This window comes from Carlito syrichta, unplaced genomic scaffold (assembly GCF_000164805.1).
Source record: "Carlito syrichta isolate Samal-C Ts95f unplaced genomic scaffold, Tarsius_syrichta-2.0.1 Scaffold309724, whole genome shotgun sequence".
Classification (NCBI taxonomy): Eukaryota; Metazoa; Chordata; class Mammalia; order Primates; family Tarsiidae; genus Carlito; species Carlito syrichta.
Window position 1 is genome coordinate 944641 of NW_007253820.1, and position 15529 is coordinate 960169.

At 50.0% G+C, this 15529-nt stretch overlaps 1 protein-coding gene across 2 annotated transcripts; it reads left to right on the forward strand.

Annotated features, from left to right (window-relative positions):
- Positions 1 to 21: 21 nt before the first annotated feature.
- LHFPL2 (LHFPL tetraspan subfamily member 2) lies at positions 22 to 15005 on the forward strand. 2 transcript variants are annotated; one of them, XM_008067630.2, is made up of 2 exons: positions 22 to 506; positions 14628 to 15005. In XM_008067630.2, exons 1-2 carry the CDS (start codon positions 92 to 94, stop codon positions 14882 to 14884), a joined length of 672 nt encoding a protein of 223 aa, XP_008065821.1. In that variant the 5' UTR covers positions 22 to 91; the 3' UTR covers positions 14885 to 15005. The 2 variants fall into 2 exon arrangements, with proteins under 2 accessions (XP_008065821.1, XP_021573067.1); XM_021717392.1 differs by lacking the exon at positions 14628 to 15005 and adding an exon at positions 3129 to 3652.
- The last annotated feature ends 524 nt before the right edge of the window (positions 15006 to 15529 follow it).

The following is a 15529-nucleotide window of genomic DNA, read 5'->3' on the forward strand; positions in this document are numbered from 1 at the left end:
ACGACGTCCTCCCAGGCCAGAGCCTCCTCCCCACCGACTTCCTTTGATTAACCCTGTGGACTCTGGCTCCTGTTTCGCCTTGAACTTCAATATGTGTCATGTCATCGTGACCTGTCGCTCGATGCTCTGGACCCTCCTGAGTATTGTGGTGGCGTTTGCCGAGCTCATCGCCTTCATGAGTGCAGACTGGCTGGTCGGGAAGGCCAGGAGCCGCAGTGGCGTGGCTGGGGGTCCCTCGGAGCCACCGCACCCCACCCTGGGCATCTACGCACGCTGCATCCGCAACCCCGGGGTGCAGCACCTGCAGCGGGACACACTGTGTGGGCCCTACGCCGAGAGCTTCAGTGAGATCGCCAGCGGCTTCTGGCAGGCCACCGCCATCTTCCTGGCCATGGGCATCTTCATCCTCTGCACGGTGGCCTTGGTTTCCGTCTTCACCATGTGTGTGCAGAGCATCATGAAGAAGAGCATCTTCAACGTCTGCGGGCTGCTGCAAGGAATCGCAGGTGGGTGCAGAGGGAGGGGCTGACAAGGTTCTCGGGCCTGGGGCTCCTGCATTCACCTCCTGCCAGCTTGGGAGAAGACCATCTTCTGGTGGCTCTGGTTCCTCTGCTGGCTGTCATCCACAGGGAGACATGATGCTGTTCTGCTCCTCCACACGTGGTCTTCTCATTGCTTATTTCCCGGGGTCTAGGTAGTTGGCTTTGGTTTAAGTATGCCAACCTTTTGCTGTTCCTTTTAAATGAAGAGCATGCAGTCCGCAGGGTCAGCTCCCAGGACTTGGGGAGACAATCCCACCGACAGCAGGCCTCCAGGCTGAGAAGGGTGGGAGTAGCAGTGAGGCGGTGGCCCACCCCCTCTCAGCCCCAGATGATCTCAGCTTGGGGGGGAGGGATTAGTATCAGCTGCTCTATGTTTAACGATGTCCTGGTTCAAGCTGCCTGTCTCCTAGAGCCCCAGAATGTTCTGTGCACTCAGACCAGAAAGTGCATGCGAAGTCCTCTACTTTCTGGGAATTCCTCACTAATGAGCTTGTTAGAAACGGGTGGAAAGAAAAGTATAAGCTCTCTGCAGTGTTCCCATGAGCTACTTCACGGGCTTCCATGGGGGTGTGAAGGTGGGTCCTGAACCCAGGGGTAGAAGTCTGTCTAGGCTCAGGTTTCTCGTTCTGGGTGGCAGAAATACACACACATAGCCATGCTCAGTGGTTCAGCCTGTAATCCCAGCACTTTGGGAGGCCAAGGCGAGTGAATTGCCTGAGCCTGCAGGTTCGAGACCAGCCCCGGCAACTTGGTGAGACTTCGTCTCTACAATAAATTAAAAATTAGCTGGGCATGATACCGTGTGCCTGTAGTTCTGGCCACCTGGAAGGCTAAGGCAGAAGGATCGCCGGAGCCCAGCAGGTCGACGCTGGGGTGGCCATGAGTGTGCCACTGCACTCCAGCCTGAACGACAGGGCGAGATTCCAATTCAAGAAAAAGAAATACAGACACACACACACACACACACATTCACACATAGAGACATACACAGCTGAGTGTGGAGGCATCTGCAAGGAAGCGAGGAACAGACTCTTGACTTGATATTCAGAAAACAAGCATTCGCTCCTTAGCCAAGATGTCCATTCATCTGAGCTCTGACAGTTCATCCCCAGTGAGCTCTAAAGCTGCCTGCTCAGGACCTCCACAGTGAGACGCGCACAGCCTGTGTTGGGCCATGAGACACAGACCTAAGATGAGTTAACTCTAATTGACCTCAGAAACTCCACAGCTCGGCAGGGCTGACTTCCAAACACACAGACCAGATGGCGGGTTTTTTCCCAAACAGCTAAGATGTTTTCTGTTCCTCAAATCTTAGGGGGCCCCTGTGGGGGGTGGGGGACAGGGACACTGGGCCAAGAGAGGTGATAAGGACCCACTGCTCTCTTCTGATCTGCCTCATGGGGACGTACTCTATCCACGCCCCAGGGCCCATCCCGGCCCACAGCGACACCTCCCACCTCTCACCTCTCTGGATCTGCCAGAAGCGGCCATCCCACGCGGGACCCAGGCACTCGAGGAATCTGGGGCCAGGATTCTGTTTTCAGCTTTGCTCCTGAATGGCAGTTTCCCTTGAGATCGTGTGCCACCTCTCAGGGTCTCAGCATCCCCCTTCTGAAAAACAGGGAGGCTGGAAAACATGACCTTACTCTAGATTTTTTTTACCTTAGAGTTTTGATCGTGAGCTCACTGCCCCCTTCTGATTCCCTTCTGAAGTCTGTGGCCTTCAGCTGGGCCTTTCCCCACCCAGAAATGTTAAAGGTGATGGTTCCAATATCCATCACTTTCTGTCAGAGAAATCCCTTGTTCTGCTCTCCTGAGATGCAGCACATGCACATCTTAAAGCCGTTGTGAGAAGTTTTTGAAGAGACAAAATGAAGTGGATGTGTGGAAGTTGAGTGTCCCTCACTCTGCTGTACCTGCACGTCCTTGATGGTCCCGGCCTTGGCTGCCGGTCTTATCCACATGCCAGCGTGCAGGCAGGACTGCTGGACTGGCCTTGCGGGAGTGCCTTCCCTCCTGAGAAGCTTGACTGGACTGCCTTCTAAAAGCCGCCTGCAGCCAGGGGTGAGGTAGAGCATCTTGGGCTTTAGCACCAACCCATGCCGCACGGCCATTCAGAAGCAAAGCACAGGTGTCCTGCCAGACTGGTATGGGCAGCTTCTAGTAGTGTCTGCTCAGTGAATCCCACCTCTGGGACCATGGTCAGCCTAGCACGCCTCCTGGTGTTCTGTGTGTACCACATATGGCACCGGTGTTCATTCTACACAGAGGTCCATCCATGTCTGAGGTGCTATTCATGCACACCAGTGACTTTTCTCTTTTCCTTTCTCTCTGCCTAAGGCCTCTGGGACAAAGGCTGAGAAGGAGGAGGGGGGAAACTCCCACTGGGGTTGCTGGCCACCTGTCTTGTCGCTGTCTGGGTTAACTCTCCCTACGCATTGTTGCAGCATCTCAGAAATCCTGAAATTTCTCAAAATGTTAAGTTGCTGGGGGCAGAGGGTCCTGTCAGTGTGACTGTTGGCCAGGGCCATGCTCCAAGGCTGAGCACTGGGTATAGGAAGGAAGTGGTTTCTTTCCTCCTTCCAGCCTCGCAGCTCCCCAAAGAAGAAAGCATGGGGAAGACAGACTCCCCCATCCGTGCTCAGGGGCCACATCCGCAAGGGATGCCTGGCAGCCTCCTTATCTCCTGTCGGAGGTCTACACCATGCAGTCCACACCAGGATAAATGGCAGCTGCGCCCTTCGCCTGTGGCCGAGAAGGTTCTCAAGCCGTGTACGCAGCAGCCGGCCTGCTTCCCTTCTGCTGGCCAGCCTCGGCAAGGACAGTGCAGCTGTGAGCGTCCGTCTTCTCCCCCACACCTCTCAGCCTGGATCCTTCCACCCTGAAACAAATAGCGAGAGAGGAGGCTGCTGCCAGAGCAGCAAAAGCTTTTAGAAATGGACTCAGGCTGTGTTCGTTCTATCAACTTGTATTTTGGCAAAAGAAACATTTTTTAAAATGTGACTGGATGAAAAATAGAAGCATACTTCTTCACTATACTTAATTTTAAAGGATGTAGGCCACAGGTTTGTATAGCCTTGTCTATTAAAAAACACTGTAAATCATCAAAATCTTGATATTCTGATTTTTAAAAATTTTTTATTTTGGGTTGGGGTCTTGCTGTCATCCAGGGTGGAGTGCAGTGGCATGATCACAGCTCACACAGCCTCAAACTCCTGGGCTCTAGCATTCCTCCTGCCTCAGCCTCCTGAATAGCTAGGACTACAGGCACGTGCCACCATGCCTGGCTAATTTTTTAAATTTTTTGTAGATGAGGTCTTGCTGTGGTGCCCAGGCTGGTCTCAAACTCCTGGGCTGAAGCAGTTTTCTCACCTCAGCCTCCCTAAGTGCTGAAATTACAGATGTGAGCCACTGTGCCCAGCCAATTATATTTTTTATGTTTCTCAGAATTGCTGACCCTATTCTGTTCAAATCAAACATGAATACATTGTCTAGGCCATCCCCTGGCCCTTAATATCCTTCATCAGGGCTGCAGAGTAGAGCAGACCTGTGGCTTCGGTGTGACCAGGGGTGTCCTCAGATCATTTTCTCAAAAAGCAGAAGACAGCAGTCGAATTGGCAGGACAGCAGAGACCTCCCTCCTCCCGCTCTCGCTCCCCATTCCTCTGCCGCCCGAGAGTAGCTCCTGGCCGTGGAGTCTTGGCTGCAGGTGTCATCTCAGAGTCCCCTGCAGAACGAATCCCAGGCTGACTGGTCTTCACCAGCTGAGAACCTGTCCAGGACCTGCGAGCCAGAAACACATCAGCGATACCCCTCTGGGACTCGTTGCAGAAGCGGGTCGTCAGCCAGCAGGGCTGGCCTTCTGCCGGCTGTCTTCCTTAGGTTGTGACCTGGATGTAATCCACAGTGAAACTGTGGGATGCAAAGATCCAGGTTTTCCATGACAGCATCAAGCAGTCTGTCTTGGGAAATGCATGTGGGACTCTCCGAGAAGCCCATGGAATCCCCAGTGACTCAGGTTTGGGACCGAAGCCATTAACAATGAGCTCAGGCTTTGGCTCCCTGGTGCTGGCGGGGCCTGCTCCGCGGGGACTCGCGAGGGCCAGTCTGGCTGGGGCGTGGGCCTGGCTGCCTGCCGTTTCCCATCTCCCCTTTGGTCCTGCTGGCTCTCACACTCCACGCCTCTCGCGCGGTCTGCCCCTGGGGGTCTCCATCCAGCCGGGGTGTCCAACCACAGATGGCCGTGGGCGGGGAGGCCATGGTGAGAACTGCCCTTGGTGTGGCAGCGGGCCTGGTGTGTGCCGGCTCGTGTTGCGGGATGTGTGATGGACTGAGGTGGAAGAGGACAGCCTAGGGGAAGGGGAATGGAAGAAGAGGCCGCCGAGAGAAGGCGAGCAAATGTCCCGCCTTGCCGCTTGCAGGGCTGCTCTGTCACCCGTCAGGATGTGGGAAAGTCCAGGATGAGGATTTTCTCGCTTTTCACAGGAGAAAAAGGAGGTAATGATCACACCCCTCCCAGCCCCAGCCTCCACTGTGACTGACTGCATGTCCCCCTGTGTACCCCCAAGCCAGAAAGACTGGGTCAGCCACTGAGGGGAACCAGAGAGGGCCAGGAGGCTCAGGTAGAGGGTGGAGTTCCCGGACTCCAGAGCCCTGCCATCACTTCACGCCTGAAACATTCCCCTGGCTTCCTCGGAGAAGGTGGGTGCCCTCAAAGAAGGGCATGAGGGAGTGAGACACATCCCCTGCTTCTCCTCCTCGTTGGGAATGAGGTGCTGGAGGCCCCTGGCCCCAGCCTTCCAGATGGACGGTGCTCCACTGGAAGCCGGGTCTAGCCACTCGCTCAGAACACCCCGATTCGGCACACTTAGTCCTCCGTCCTTGGTCGGCCCTTGGTAAGTAGAGAATGCAGATGTGTTCAAGTGAGGCAGGCCAGAACTGACTTCAGCTCTGGATGCCTGCTATGTGCGAAGGCTGTTGAACAGAGCTGCCATTTCTGGATTTTTCTGCTCCAAGCTATATTAGAGGCATCACTTCATAAACTGTACCCCAGAGAAGCAAAAAAAAAAAAAATATATATATATATATATAAAGGGAACAAAGAACTCAACCATATCATTAGATATGAAACTGCTGCCGAAAAGCAAGTGGACCAAGGGGGCATTTGAGTAAATCTAGAGACTGTGATCTATTTTTAAAGGAGCAGTTGGAAAGTCTAGAATAAAACTGCAAACTTAAAATTCAGATATAGTAATCGATACGTAATGAGAATGTGGAAAGGTTCTGCCATGGCAACCACTTAATTGTAGGCATAAATCACTGCACAGCCATGGATGATCTATGTTCAAATCACATGAACAAATAATTGCTGAAGCATGGCTCTGAATGTGCAGGTCTGCACTGTTTTAGGAGCTCAGTGCTGACATTTTGAAGAGGTGGTGTTCTTCCACGCTGTAAAGCCACTTCACAGGTACCTGCCTCCCATGTTAACTGTGCTCCAGTACCACCCCCATGCTTACAAGTTCATTTATCACATGTGGTCTTCCCTGTAGCTTTGTAAATGGCCAGCGATCATCTTTTTTTTTAAAAGGCAGCTCCTGGTACTTAATCAGTACAAATGTGTGTCCACATCTCTAAATAATTTCAAATCAAAACGTAGAGTGGCTGTGTGAGTGATGGGGCCAGTCTCGGAGAACTGGTGTGGAGAAGATGACACCTTGTTCTTATAGGAATTAGTTAACATTATTTGCATCCAAAGACCTTAGCAGGCATGAAATTTACTTACTGTCCTAGAAATTTCATAGCTAAGTAACTTTTTTTTTAAAGTGTCTTTTACACACTGCATATTGCATTTTATTTACTTTGGTAGCTTATTTTCAATTGTCAACATACTTTGGTATTAGTCAAATAGGAGCTCTGTCTTCCATACTTCTGTGTGTAAGATGAGTAACTGATGGAGAAAATACTTCCTAAAGTTCTTCCAGGTGCATATAAGCAGTTTGACTGACAGCTTCTCACCCTTAATGTGAAGTAAAGTTTCATCGCCAGCTATGGGAAGGAATAATCTGGCTACATTAGTTTCTTGAGCTGTATTTCAACAATTTTAGACTTAAGGCTTTGCAAACTGCTAGCAGAAGTAATTTGCATATAAACAGGAGTCATGCTGAGACAGATTTAGGGAGGCCTCACCAATGGAAAAACTGCATCTTTCTTACTGCTTCTCTATGTGTCCTGTGGGCATCAATTCTTAATTGATGACCATTAATTTTGAGTAATTGTAACAGAAACTTCCTTTGGGGGCCTTGGTTATAAGGTCATTTTATGCCCACTATGATCTGGTTATCTTCCAAAGAATTCTGTTCATGTTCTATATCACCCTCCCTCCACCCTGGAGAGCTTTCTCTTGCCAATTATATACCATGGGAGTATTTTTAGTAGAAGATGGATATCCTACTAGATTTCTCTGGGGATATGGCAGAAGCATTAATACAAGCTATAAAAAAAAACTGACACCTGAAAACATCAACCAGCTTCTTCCCTTTCCCTCTCATTCCCCTCTGAAAACGGTATTGGTTGAAAGCCTATACTATTATTGATCATGTACTAAGCTGACATGGAGATACAATTTGCTCAGCAAAGACACTGTGGTCCTCAACAAAAACCTTTCATTACCAGGGAAGCTTTGACTTCTAGTTCCAATCTGGCTGCTGAATGTCAAAGCTGGGCTAAGTTGTCTACAAACTCTTGGTGGAGTCCCAGCACTGGGGATTGGGGAGGCTGCAGCAGGAGGATCACTCGAGCCCTGCAGCTCAGGTCTGTGGTGCAAGATGACTGCGCCTATAAATAGCCGTTGCTCTCCAGCCTGGGTAGCACAGCAAGACCCTCACTCTTAAAAAATAAAATGAGAGGCAACTAAGCAAGTCTGGCACTAGACTCAGACAGAAGACTCAGAAGAGCCTTACCCTTTACCTTGTTACTTGCACAGTCAGTAAACAGGCTTCTTAGAAGGGTGTCCTGGCCCTAACACAGGTGCCCTCTGCAGACCCTCGCTCCTCAGGAGAACCCCTCCAGCAGAATCTGCTACCTTTGAAGGAGCGCTGGTCCACTCTGTGCTAAGGTTTCCACAGTCCACACAAGCACGAGAAGGTAAAGACATAGTTAAGATTTCATTGAGCTCAGTGTATTCAATTTAAAGAACTGTCCTTCATTTTCATTTACATTCTTCACCCTTGTGTTAAAATACATTTATAACGTGATGATGATAAGAGATAATGGTTATTTTCACTGTCCTCCTTGTGTTAGCAAAATAAAAGTGTTGGCCTCCCAACAACTTTCCAGGCTATTGTACCTCCTGTGAACCCGGGAGATGGTGTAGGTTGTGTCTTTTCAGTTGTCTCTAGTGTTTAGGATGGGGCCTGCTACCAACATGGCAGGTGCTCGGTCAAGGGCCATGCATGACAAAAGCTGACGTGTGTGCTATGCTGGTTAGGCTGTGCTAGCCCTGCTGTAAATTTCTAGGTATTTGAGGAGTCAAGGAGTTAACAAATGCTGCTAAGTCTCAAATCAAACATGGCCTCTGTCCTCCCAGACGGTTCAAGCATAAATAAAGCCAGCATCCCAAGAACTGGTTAAGTTACTAAAACCAAATTCTGCTTGGGCTTTAGAATAAACTTTCACTGAAAAATGGAAAAATCTTAATAGGCAACATGATTTCAAAGGTGTAAATCAACCCAAAGCAATCATTCTTGGGCTGAAGTTCCTGATTCATGTTACAATTCATTCTTTATCTTATTTATAAACACTGTTCACATGCCCCTGAATCTGAATGGCTGACAGGAGCCTTGTGAATTCAGTGGCCCATCTGGCATCTGGGGAAGCCAAGGAAGCTTGATACCATCGCCAGTTCCTTTTGGACCTGGGGCACAGACCCAAAACTCTTCTTGGGTGGAAGGAAGCACACTTGGCCCCCTCCCCATGCCTGCAGTTGTCATAAGCAAGATTTTACCAGGGCCAGATGCCTGAGACTGAGAGTACCCTCCCCAGCATGGAGAGGCAGACAGGCAAATCTCTTGATGTGGAGATCTGACTCCAACCCACTGTCTACAGGTAGTAGTGCGAGGAGCCGGGAGCAGGAAGCAGGCGGGAAAGACAAAGATAGGGCTAGCCAGTGCCAGGAGAATTCGTCTTGTCATTTTTTTCAGAGAAATGTTAGAAGGGGAATGGATGTTTCATAGTCAGGTGGTTTCCTTCTGTGTTCTCAAATAGGTCAGTGGCCATTTTAAAACAGTCTGAACTCTTGACCTTGGTTACCCAAGGTTGTGACACACCTAGCAGGTGAATATCAAGACAAAATTGTGCCTTCTCGTTAGGATATGTTGACTCAGTAAACAAGCACCTAGTAGTAGATGTCAGGAAGTGTGCTGGGTATGGGACACGCCAAAGCTTTTCTGCCTTCAGAGGCTCTGCCTTCCAGGGTGCTGCTGTGGCCTCTGAGAACAATGCCTGGCACTTAGCAGGCGACTGAGTAAACAGCTGCTGAATGAACACATACGAACATGAGGCATGAAAGGGCTGCAGAGGGTGGTGGCAGCACAAAGACAGTAACCCTGTTAGGAAGTGGTGACAGATGTCTTGCATGAAGGGGACACTTGAGGTAGGAGAAGGGAGGTTATTTCCAGATGGATGAATCTGAGCCCCCTTCAAGAATGGCGATGCATATTGTGGACCAACTGTCGGGGACCACAGGCCTGGAGGCATGGAACCCTGCAACCCTACAGCTTCCTTCTCCTGTGGCCCGACTGTGCCACTTGTAAGTGCGCCTGGTGCGCATTCAGGGACGCTCCCAAGGACTTACCTAACTGGAGGCCACAGTTATCCAGGTAGCTTAAATCTTCGGTTGTCTGCTGTGAACTCTCCAGCTTTAGAAGCTGCTGGATGACCACGTGGTGGAATCAGTGTGTGTCATGCCTCTCACCCATGGCTTCCCACAGCCTGCTGGCAGTAGATGGCCTTCTTTTGCTCCTGTCCTTAGAAGATTTCCCTTGTAGACTGAGGTCTGGCCAGTCATTCGCATTTAGTCTGGAAGTCGTCTGGAGAGGAAGTGGGAGTCTGGTGTCCAAAGACTCGCTTGTTCATACAGTGATTCGCAGAACAGGAGCCAGCCTAGCTCGCTTTCCAGACGGGAAACATGGCCACCTCCTGTACATGTGGCGGGTGACCCACAAGAAACCTTGAGTTCAGTCTGTCGGCCAGTAGGCAGTGAAAGAGCTGGGCCAGGCTGTGATAGCCATGGAGAATTTCCCACTTGTTCATGGACTGAGCACTGTGCTTCGGACGTGGCTACTTGTTCCCAGCATCCCACACTCCTAAGGCTTGAGGTGTCCTCTACAAACCAAGGAAGATACTCATTGGATTCAGAGACATCTAGTCTTCTAAACTTGGGGGATTGGTAGACCATCTTCTGCCTCAGCTCTTATGTGAAACTTGTTCCAAAGCACACACACTCTCTGTTTGGCCCCGAACATAACCCACAACCAGGTTGGCTGCTGCTGGGTACACTCTAGGCCGAGTGCCAGGGCAACCATGGCAGGTTCACGCATGCCTGGGATGTTTTACTGTGGTCTCTCACCAATGGTCCAACATGCCCATTTAAGAAATCACTGACTTTAGTTATTTCACGAGCAGCCAACACCAAACCCACCTGCAATGTGGAGCCCAAGTTTGCTCCTAAATCCCGGCACTCACAGGCCTAGAACAGGACAACCCACCAAGGGCTCTGCTTTCCTTGCTAACACATTTCATCCTTGCGGGTTAGTATCTAATCGTGTACTGGTTACTTCATGGGCACCATGGTTTAGAAGCATTTTATTACAAAGCAGAGCGCACTGACATTCAACAAGTGAGGTTTCATGCAGGGCCTACTGTGTGCCAGGCCTCATTCCAAGACTGGCTTGACAGCAGTGAAGTAAATCCCCTGCCTTGTGGAGCTTAAAGTCCACAACAAAAATGGGCAGTAATCGGGATAACTAAGTAGAATTATAGGCTGAACCATAAGGAAATGGCCATTTTTTGTAGGTTAAAAAATGCTCAGTGATTGACAGTTTCCTGCGACTGCTGAGATGCAGCAGTTTGAGCCTGACCATGGATGCCTGTTAGGACCCAGGCCCCAAGAAGCTGCTTTCAGCCTGACTGCTGTGGAGAACCAGGGCCAGGCTGGCTCAGCTGAGTGGCTTTGCTCCTTGCTCTGGACCTCATGAAGGGAGGAGTAACTGCGACAGTCACCTGCGAGGCCACCGGAGTCACTGAACTTTCTGGGATTCCTTTGGCAGAAGAGGCTTTATCTAAATTCAAGAGTTACTTTTAAAAAATATTTTTGCTTACCTGAAGGCCCCCTGTTTTCTCCCAGTCAGATAAGGGCCTTGCATCTTCACGGCATCAGCTGTGTTAGCAACAACCATGATGACTGCTGGGCCCAGTGGGCCACTGCTTAGGGCAGAGTGGACAGTAGTGACATCCTTCCACAGACCCACTGCCAGCTGGCACAAGACATCTGTCCATGTGGCCACACGGGTGGGAGAGTGTGGTTTCGGCGTACTTCACATCTGTGGGGCAGAGACAGCCCAACCTACTTTATTGCCTTCACGCATGAGCTTTCCTGCGGGCGCATACATGTTCAGGCTGAGGCTTTGGAGCAGCTTATACACATGGACCCTTCTGGGTTTTTGGGTTTTTTTTTTTTATCGAAATCGAAGTGATTAAGCCAGCAGCAGCCACAAGACTAAGCGGGCTGGCAGCATTGGGATCACGCCAACCTGTGAGAAACGGGGGCCCCACCGGCAGTGAGTGCTCCTGGCTGGGCGCACGTGCTGCGAAACGGGGTCTGATGCTATGACAATGAGGATTTGTTACATTGTTTTAAATCTACTTCCCAAAGGGATCCGAAGAGGTCAAATTCAGGTACTCTGTGTGTCCTATGAGCCACCAAAGCCTGGCATAGGGTGGCAGGGCTGGTATATGACAGATTCTCTGCTTTCTGTCTTCTGTCCCTAGTATGCTAAAATGCACTCGTTTTTACATTTAAACCACATATAATACAAATGAAATATTTCACTGGAACTAAGAATATGAACACCCTGGGCTTTTAAAGGGAAGAGCAGTGAATGCTACCTTGCCTCAGGCCTGCACACAGCTTTGGGAGAGACTGCACCACACTGTAGAGTGCCCTCTGCTCCTGGGCCGAGGCCCAGAGACAGGCACCAGGCAAGACCGAGGACCTGGGGGCGGGGAGGGGTCAAAGTCCCATCCCATCTTGGGCAAGAGTTCCCAGGGAACAAGGTGAAATGCACACAGGGTTAACTAGAATTCATGATAGCCTTAGAAATACTTAGGAACGGGCACAACTCATCAACAAGGGTGCCTGCACGATGAATATTTGTATTGCTAACCCTGAATTGTACCCCACAATTTTAAAATAAGTTAAAAAAAATATGTGATGGATACACAGACACAGATAGATGCACATGTAATTTTGGTAAATAATAATAAAATTGATTGGCAGTAATAAGTAAAAGAAAAATACTTAGGAACTGGTCAGAGCATGTCAGAGCTCCCAGATGAGTAAGCCTTTGTTCAGATGGAGAATCATTTATTTTCCCAGGGGTACTAAGTCACAGCCTTGTGTTCTCCTCTCTCCCAAATTATTACACCTTTCAAAGTATACCTCTAGACTCACGCCTATAATCCCAGCACTTTGGGAGGCTGAGGTGAGAGGATTCCTTGAGCCCATGGGTTTGAGACCAGCCTGGGCAACTTGGCAAGACCTCATCTCTAAAAAAATAAAAAACAAAAAAAACCGAAGTATACCTCTAAAAATAAGCTGCTTTGCTTATTCTAACCTGATAGACTGATGCTTCTGCCTATTATGGGAGGGATCCGTGTGGGCCTTCACCCACTGTCAGGCTGCTGGTCTGTGTCCCAGTTTTGTTGTTGTAAAGGTAGAAATACTCTTTACAGACTTCAAACATTCACAGTCACCTTATGAGTCAGGAATAAATTCCTTTTACAGGTCCTCATACTTAGAAACTTATCTAAGGTCACTCAGCTCACAGAGTAAAGCCGGCTTCAAGCCTCTGTCTTACTCCAAAATCTTAACTCCCAGCAACTGACTGAATCCCCTTGTTTAGTGAGTCTGCCATGGCCCACCGTATTGCTGGATGGGGCCCCAATGTCTCTCACATGATCACACTAGACATCAAGGGCCCTTCTGCTCCCTGGGTTCTCGCCATCCATGCTAGGCCAGGACCTGCTGTATTCCAGAGGGCCGACACAGCCCTGCTGGTGACCTCAGCCCCAGGGAACTGGCTCCTGTGGTCTGACTGTCCTGAGGCCTCCTCTGTGGCTCTGTGCACTCCCCAGGCCATGCGTCCTTGCTGCAAATCACTGCCCCCCCCCCGCAGCTCTCACACCCAGACCCACAGAGAAGCAGAGGTCCAGGGTTCAAGACTCCTTTGTGAGTCACCCATCTCCAATCTTCAATTCCCCCATTCCTCCTCTGCTGGAAAGACCCTGAGGCCATATGAGTAGGAGAGTGGGATGAGGTGGGGACAGTCAGCTCCCAAAATGCTCTAGCAGGGCACCTAGTACACCTTCGAACTAGATACCATCACAGGGTGAAGGTCATGGTGAGCAGTGGTTTGAAACACATGAGCAGAGATCATGTGATCAGTAGTCTGAAACACTGTCCCTGATCTTCCTTCAAACCTCAGACCACCACAGAATCGAGTCATATTTTCCTGTGGGAGGTTGCTGTAAAGACCTGGAAGCAGAGAACTTCAGGCAAGGTAGGGAAGGAAACAGCTTAAAGCCAAGACTAATTCACTGGGTCAGAATTGCTATTCCAAGGTTTCTAAAACCGGGAACTTGTGGTCATAATTAGCATCCTTGATTACCTAGGTGTCATTTTTCAGAGAAACTGGTTTTTCCTCCCATGTGAATAAAGCCACCCTCCTCTTGCAGCATCTTGCAGGTGAAATAAAGGTCTTTAAAGACTTCCTCCCAAGAAAGTTTAGTCAGTAACATCCGGGCCTCCAGGGTTGCCTCTGTCATACATCCGGGGCTCCAAGGTTGCCTCTGCCATTCAGACTTGTTATGAGAAGATTCTGCCATGTGTCTGGAAGCTGGGGAAGCAGGCACAGGCAGATGCCTGGAAGCCAGTGAGCAACTCCTGGCATTTTGTGCCTCAGCTGCCTCGCTGCAGTCCCACCCCTGTGGGTCCAGGCAGGAAAAGTAACTCGGCTGGTTACAGAGCGGGTGGTACAGCTGTGAGGAACAGGGAAGAGGGTGTTCCTATGGCAGGGTGGTAGGTGAGCACCACGGGCAAAGCTTCCTGAGTGCCCACTGATAGGCATCCAGACAGAAAATTCATATGAAGTTTGAAGTTTGCATCTAAACGTATACGTAAACACAGAAACACTGGGTCCCAGCGTGCATCTGGTCTCCTTTGGAGCCCCGAGTCTTGCGTTTAACCAGGTTGACATCAGATGGTTCCGTGTGAATCCCCTCAGACCAAGGCTGGCAAACTCTTTCTGTAAAAAGCCAGATAGTAAATATTGCAAGTTCTGCAGGCCATGAGATCTGTAGTAACTCCTCAGCTCTGCCGCTCTAGCATGCAGGCAGTCATCGACGTCCAGAACGACCATGGTTGTGTTCCAGTGAAACTTTATTATGAAGCCACATTGGGCTTGAGGGCCTTCGTTTGGCAGCCTCTGCGTTAGACCAAAAGGGAATGCTCACTGCAATAAGAGCCTTGTGGGAAGAAATAGTAACAAGTTAGTTTGCTTTTCTAGAAGAGAATTTATTTGTGAATTCACATTCCAACATGTACAAAGGAAGCTGAAAGTATTTCTGATAAAGTGATGTTTCTTGACCAGGTCAGATTAGCTGCATAAAACAGCCCTTACACTTTCTGTTGCAGCACAGATGCCACTGCCCAGACCACACACATGAAGTCACAGTCACAGCAGACGTGCACAGGTGCTCTATGGATGGTGCCACAGAGCTTAACGTGCTTTCACTTTTGACCTGCAGGTCTCTTCCTGATCCTCGGGCTGATACTCTACCCTGCTGGCTGGGGCTGCCAGAAGGCTATAGACTACTGTGGACACTACGCATCTGCCTACAAGCCAGGAGACTGCTCCTTGGGCTGGGCCTTCTACACCGCGATCGGGGGCACAGTCCTGACCTTCATCTGTGCTGTCTTCTCCGCACAAGCAGAGATTGCAACCTCCAGTGACAAAGTGCAGGAAGAAATTGAAGAGGGGAAAAACCTAATCTGCCTCCTTTAGTTTGGAAGAGACGCTGATGCCACTTCCTTCCTCGAGTGATCTTGTGAAACAATCCACCTCCAGTTTCGTCATTTGAGTCAAGTGGAGAACTAGCCTTTACCTACCCGTCACATTCCACAGCCCCAGGCCATCACAGGACCAATGGAAGCAACATCCGGCTAAGCCAATTACTAGACGTGAGGGCTGCGGTGCAAGTTGTAAGGGATGGAACATGAAAACAGTGCATAACCCTGACGTGCAGCTGCAAAGTTCTGGGAGACACCATCTTTGTTCCCTGGGGCTCGACGAAGGAGAATGACCGGGGCGTTAGGGCAGCAGCTTCTCTGGAAGCAGAAGAGACTGCTGGCCAGACCGGCAGGCCGTTCTGCTCTGAGGCCACTTGTCTGTGAGCATCTCTGCCTCGGATGGGGTTTGGGGGTGCTGTTTTTGTTTCCTCTTAGTTCTCTCAAGCCGTGCCAGTTGGAGACAAGCGGAAAGCTGCAAGCGTAACTGGGGATGAACAGCACAGCAAGACACTCCTGCTCAGCTGACCACAGGCCACAGGGTGGTATGGAATCCTGCTGTGAGACTTATTCTGGGGGGAGGTGGATCCACTGAACTGGCACTCTGAGATTTTAGAATTTGAACAAAGAGAATGAGGACCTG